The sequence below is a fragment of the Anomaloglossus baeobatrachus genome, chromosome 12 (assembly GCF_048569485.1).
Source record: "Anomaloglossus baeobatrachus isolate aAnoBae1 chromosome 12, aAnoBae1.hap1, whole genome shotgun sequence".
In the NCBI taxonomy this organism is placed as follows: Eukaryota; Metazoa; Chordata; class Amphibia; order Anura; family Aromobatidae; genus Anomaloglossus; species Anomaloglossus baeobatrachus.
In genome coordinates, this window is record NC_134364.1 from 114,420,749 (window position 1) to 114,427,656 (window position 6,908).

The 6,908-nt window shown below is 42.8% G+C and overlaps 1 protein-coding gene across 1 annotated transcript; it reads left to right on the forward strand.

Annotated features, from left to right (window-relative positions):
* Positions 1-389: 389 nt before the first annotated feature.
* On the forward strand, positions 390-6,382 carry EMC7 (ER membrane protein complex subunit 7). The gene is made up of 5 exons (XM_075331021.1): positions 390-632; positions 2,995-3,114; positions 3,275-3,413; positions 5,230-5,310; positions 6,081-6,382. The coding sequence occupies exons 1-5, from the start codon at positions 415-417 to the stop codon at positions 6,228-6,230; spliced, it is 708 nt and encodes a 235-aa protein (XP_075187136.1). The 5' UTR covers positions 390-414; the 3' UTR covers positions 6,231-6,382.
* Positions 6,383-6,908: the final 526 nt, after the last annotated feature.

The following is a 6,908-nucleotide window of genomic DNA, read 5'->3' on the forward strand; positions in this document are numbered from 1 at the left end:
CATCACTCCATACTTTATAATAGAAATCAATGGGAAGGATTCTTGATGTTCCTTGAGGCGCTTTCACCTCAGAAAACACTTTTCATTCATTGTTTGCCTAAAAAGATGTTTACAAAAAAATGAAGCAGTTTCTGTCTATAAATCATGAGGGAAAAATCAAAAGCAGAGGCCCACATAACCCAGAGGACTCACTTTTGACAGGTTGTTATAAAATATTACGTGAGGAGCCAGAAAGCCCAGAATTACGTGCTACTAAGGAGCCATAGCAACCAAACCGCCATTTGTGAGGTAAAGATTGCGGCGGCCATTTTGTTGTAGCCTTTACAGTGCGGACATATTGTGCCGCCTCATTGTACACGTACTATTCCTCTATGTCCCGGGGGTTCATGACGGAAGAGGAAGCGCAGAGGGTGAATGTCTTCCTGCTCCGTCATGTCGGGCTGTTTGCGATGGAGCTTCATTCTCCTGCCTCTCCTGATGCTGTGCGGGGCGGACACGGACATAATAAGCACGGGCGGCTCGGACAGGTTTAAGGTGGAGGGACGGGCGGTGGTCCCGGGAGTCAGACCCCAGGACTGGGTGAGCTCAGCCCGGGTCCTAGTGGACGGGGAGGAACATGTCGGTTTCCTAAGGTGAGATGTGAGCCGGCATCCAAGGCAGGGAGGCGACCCGTCCATAGCACGACGTGGGGCGTTAAGGGGATAAATGACTTTTGAATGCATTTTGGGGGGATCTGGCAAGTAAAAATCTAAGGGTTTTATGTTTGTTTTTTTTAGTTTCACACTTAATAGCCTTTGGCGTTAATGTACTTTGTATCGATTGAACGTTTCCTGATACAATAATCTAACATATAAAGCTGTGCGTGTGTGTGTGTGTGTGTGTGTGTGTGTGTGTGTGTGTGTGTGTGTGTGCGTGTGTGTGTGTGTGTCCGCTATAGGAATCCGGACGGTCGCATTTACAATCACGAAATTTTGCACAGACGCCTCATGTGACTCAGGGAACGTCATAGACTGTTTGGGCTGGAAAATTTAACCCCGCGCTTTACAGTTACTCTACAAAAATCCTGCAGCCATTAAACTGAATGGAGCTGGGAGCTGCAGGCTATTAATAGCAGCTGTCAGTGGTTGTTATAGGAACAAAATAAACTGTTAGTATAAGAGGATAGATTGATAGAGAGAGACAGAAAAAGACACAGACATAGAGACAGCCCCGGAAAGAGACAGACAGATACATAGATTGAGACAGACTGATACAAATACAGAGAGATAGAAAGAAACAAACAGACAAGACAGACAGCGACACACAGACAGAGACTGGGAGAGAGACAGAGAGACAATTACTATCCTGGCAACGCCGGGTACTACAGCTAGTCTAATACATAAAGCTGAGTGTTTGTGTGTGTGTATGTATGTGTGTGTCCACTAAAGGAATCCGCTCCGTGGCATTTACAATCACGAAACTTTGCACAGACGCCTCATGTAACCCAGGGAACGTCATAGACTGTTTTGACTGGAAAATTTAACCCCGCGCTTTACAGTTACTCTCCAAAAATCTGCCTTCATTAAAGTCAATGGAGCTGCGAGCTTTTAGGTTATTAATAGCAGCTGTGATTGGTTGCTATAGCAACCAAAGGACATTCATAGTATAAGAAGCTTATGTGTGAGGTAATGATCTTGGTGAAGAGATGGTTACAGACAGACAGACAGACAGACATAAGCACAGACAGAGTAAGAGGCACAGACATGGAAAGAGACAGAGAGAGACAGATAGTCAAAGAGACAGGGACCGAGACGGGCACAGAGACAAGGAAAGGGTCCGACAGACAGACAGGGTAAGATAGACAGACACTATCCCAGGCAACGCCGGGTACTACAGCTAGTAGCAAATATTACATTTTTTCTCATTTTTATTTTATATTTATATCTGGCGTTAATCTACCTTTTAGAGATTTGACTTTTGCAGATATTATAGCAAATACATTTTTTAATTTGTTGTTATATTTTTCATAATTTGTTAATTTATCTTATTTTTTAGAATGATTTTTATATATTCCTTATTCCCTTTTTAATTTGCTATAATTTTATATATACATGGCGTTAATGTACATTTTATAGATTTTTCATATATATAATACATACAGTATACGTGTGTGTGTATTTTTGTATGTATGTGTATGTGTGTATGTATATAATTAATATATATATATATATATATATATATATATATATATATATATATATATATATATATATATATACACACACACACACAGCTGCCCTTAATATACATTTATAGATTGGACTTTTGCGGATGCAGTACTAGCAAATATTTTTTATTTTTTTTTTTAGAATTTATTTTTTTATATATATTTTTTTTGTTTAATTTGCTTTAATATATATTTAATTTTTCTGTTTTTTTTTCTTTTTAATGTTGTAATTTATATATACACATGCGCACACATGCACTGAACATACAGTGTATATATAGCTATATCTTTTTTTTTTATGTCCATAGTGTTGAAATGTATAGTAAGAAATCCCGATCTCCAATAGACACAGCTTTATCGGAGTGCCGATACAGCAGCACTAAAATGAAGCTGGTTGACAGTGGGATGTATGTGTAAAGATACGTCGTGGACCGAGAAGGGGTTGAATGGGTGAAATCTTCGGTATTTGGGATTTCTAAGGAATTTTTGCATCCATAGTGGTGTTCAAATGGATTTTCGAGTACACTAGTATATGGATTGATTGGCAGGTGTCGGCTGTACTGCACAGATGTAACAGCTGGGAGCTGAATGCCTGATTAACACCTTTTAGATGATGCGGTCACTGATGATTGTGGCATCTACACAGTTAGCAAAGAGGCTCTTGCTATCCCTCAACAACCAGGAGCCTAATGATGGCCTTCAGGGCTGCTAGGTACAGATTTTGGGGTCCAAACATTCAGTAAAAGCATTGAGTATGAAGGTGTCCCCCGCTTCCTTTCTATGTGCAGGACTGACGGCAGCTTTATGGTGCACGATGTCCCGTCCGGATCCTACGTGGTGGAGGTTGTGTCCCCGGCACACCGCTTCGAGCCTGTCCGTGTCGACATCACATCCAAGGGGAAAATGAGGTAAAGGAGCAACGATGTACTGAAAGGGGAAACTCTCGACCAGGATTGGGGGTAGAAGACCCCCTTTAATATGTTGTTGTTGTTTTTTTCACCACTATAGCGATGTATCTATATATCGAGTGTAGATCGTGCTTTTAAATTTCCATTTTTTCCTCCTAAGGGCAAGATACGTAAATCACATCAAGACCTCAGAAGTCGTCCGCCTGCCTTACCCTCTACAGATGAAATCGTCCGGACCCCCATCCTACTTCATCAAGAGAGAGACCTGGGGATGGACGGACTTCCTCATGAATCCCATGGTAGGTCCTCAGTGGATATATCCGTTCAGCGCTGATTACACCCCGATTATTGCCGGTACCGATTAATATCCTTTAGGATTTGTCTTAATAGATCTTGAAATTGGCCACTAGAGGGAGCCAATTGCATAAGCTCAATGTTTGCAGTGAGCTCCCCCTAGTGGTGGCTACATGCAACCTCCTATCCATTAAAGGGGTTGTCACCTTTGAAGAAATTTTGGTCACGCGACACTTTTTTTTTTTTTTTTTTTTTGTATAAAAAAAAAAAATATAAAAACTTATAGGCAGACAAAACGAGTCCGGCTCCACCCTGGCCGGCTTCATCCAGTGTTACTGGAGGTGATTGACAGGACGCTATGGAAGGGACCTGTCAATCACCTTCAGCTACAACCGTGTACAGCCAGGCTCTGATTACAGTTTCACCACAATGAATCAGATAACTGATTAATTTTTTTCTTTTTGCTTCCGATATAGGCTTCTTTTTTACTACTATTATCATTTTATTAAATTTTTAATATATATATTATATTTTTTGTTTTGTTTTTTTTCTTTCTACTTTTTTTCTTGTATTATTTTTATTCTAATTTTATTATATTATGATATACATTTTTTTTTTATTATTATTTTTTTTGTAGGCAGAGTTGTTGTTTTGAATATTACCATTATTTTTGCTGAAAACAACAATTTGCACTTTTTGATTTGTTTTCCCCGTTTTTGGAAGGAGGTGCAGCAACCAAAAAAAACGACAATTTTAGTATTTTCAGTCCTCTATTATTTTAAAGCAGTTACCATATGGGTTAAACATTTGAAAGGAAACCTGTCATATAGAATATGCGTTGTGACATATCAGCAAAAGCATGTGTGCCCTAATTACACCTCCCTACCCATCCCTGTGTTGTGAAATTGTGGAATATGAAAGTAATAAACGTTTTAATACTTCCATATTTTCTATGTAAATAGCAGAGCTCGTTGCCCCATGGGTGTCGCATCGCCCTGTGGGCGTTTGCATACTTTCCATGGTATCATGCTCCTGTGGGCGTGATACCATGGATTTACATGAGCAACGTCCCCCGTCTGTTCCTTCAGATGCCGCGTGTGTTTGCACATACCATTCCCGCAGCCTTTTCCGGGTGTTCACTCGCCAGCTTCAGACGCGCTCTGTGCATGATGACTCTTTTGATCATGCATAGAGCGCGTCTGAAACTGACAACGAGCACCCAGAAAAGGCTGCGGGAATGGGGTAAGTGGGCATACGCGGGATTCTAAAGGCGCAGACAGGGGACGTCGCTCATGTGATTGCATGGTATCACGCCCACAGGGGCGTGATACCATGGAAAGTATGCAAACACCCACAGGGCGATGCGACACCCATGGGGCAACGAGCTCTGCTATTTACATAGGAAATATGGAAGTAATACCAAATGTTTTATGTATTTTTTTTCCGAATTTAATTTTTTTTCTTTTTTTCAGTCTCCATAGAGGACATATACCTGGTTACATTTTTTTTTTTTTTTTTTATTTTTATTTTCCCTTTCCATAAAAGCGGTCACCTCACTGTCAGGTATCCCCTCAATACTGTGGGGTGAGGTATTGGGTGATTACCTAACGGGTAACTCATTGGGATCGCACTATTTAAATGTCGCTGTCCAAAATTTGACAGCACTTAAGTGATTAAATGACAGTGATTGGCCCACCCACCCCTTGATGTAATATGTTAAAGCCAGAAAGGATTGAGGTTATAGCTATGGGGTCTTTTTTGTCCTTTGCTTAAATCCCTTTAAGTAAAATGGGAATATTTATTTTTTTTTTTTCCTTACAGGTGATGATGATGGTCCTGCCGCTGCTCATCTTTGTGCTGCTCCCTAAAGTCGTGAACACAAGTGACCCAGAAATGAGGCGGGTGAGTGAGGGCGGCCATTGGTGAGGGTGGGGGGCAGGCAGGCGTCAGTGGGGGGGGCGGGGCAGCCGACGATAAGGGCAGAATATATGGAGGGACCCAGAAATGAGGCGGGTGAGTGAGGGCGGCCATTGGTGAGGGTGGGGGGCAGGCAGGCAGGCGTCAGTGGGGGGGTGGAGTAGCTGACGGTAAGGGCAGAATATATGGAGGGACCCATAAATGAGGCGAGTGAGTGAGGGCGGCCATTGGTGAGGGTGGGGGGCAGGCAGGCGTCAGTGGGGGGGTGGAGCAGCTGACGGTAAGGGCAGAATATATGGAGGGACCCATAAATGAGGCGAGTGAGTGAGGGCGGCCATTGGTGAGGGTGGGGGGCAGGCAGGCGTCAGTGGGGGGGTGGAGCAGCTGACGGTAAGGGCAGAATATATGGAGGGACCCATAAATGAGGCGAGTGAGTGAGGGCGGCCATTGGTGAGGGTGGGGGGCAGGCAGGCGTCAGTGGGGGGGGCGGGGCAGCTGACGATAAGGGCAGAATATATGGAGGGACCCAGAAATGAGGCGAGTGAGTGAGGGCGGCCATTGGTGAGGGTGGGGGGCAGGCAGGCGTCAGTGGGGGGGGCGGGGCAGCTGACGATAAGGGCAGAATATATGGAGGGACCCAGAAATGAGGCGAGTGAGTGAGGGCGGCCATTGGTAAGGGCAGAATATGGGGAAGTTCCTAATTTGACTCCAAACTTACACCTATTTCTTTCTTTTTTTATATTTTTGTTCTGAAGGAAATGGAGCAGTCCATGAACATGTTGAACTCGAACCCGGAGCTGCCAGACGTTTCGGAATTCATGACCAGACTTTTTACCTCAAAATCCTCCAGTAAATCCAGTAGTGGCAGCAAATCGGGGAAGAGCGGAGTTGGGAAGAGGAGGTAGTGGCACCCAGACTGTGCAATTCTTCTCGCACAACTCGCTGCACTACGGATTTTTGCCTCTTTTTTTCTTCTCCTTAGGAAGCTGACTTGTGTTTTTGTGTTTTTTCTTTGTGGTTCGACAGAGATTATACATTAAATGGTTTGATACCTGTAGATCCGCAGACAGATGAGTCGCATGTGCAAGACTGGGGCAGTTACATCAATTGTCACAAATATTCACATTAATATTTTGTTATTTTGCTTAATTGCATCGTGTCAGAAAACGCCTCATTCTGCAGACTGGTAATGATAATACTGTATAAAAGGGTTGCATTAAGTGAGAAAAACATTTTTTTTATATATATATTTCCATAGTCTGCAACTGAAATTGCACCTCCTGCTCAGTCCTGTTCACTTTAATGGGAGTGACTGGTAATTCCAGGGGCAGGCGATGCGCTGTCTCTATGGGCTGATTCACACTTCTATCCCGTTTTTGCGCTTTTTATGTTAAAAACAGACAACACATGGAAAGGGGTATTCACACAGTAGTTTTTTGGGAAAAAAAACTCCACCGTTCTGGTCTATTTGTATGTATTGGACACCTATACATAGGAGAGAAAAATAAGAAATATATATAATATATTTATTTTACAGTGTGTCCACCCATATCCTGTCCACCGCCATTAACTTGAGAACGGCA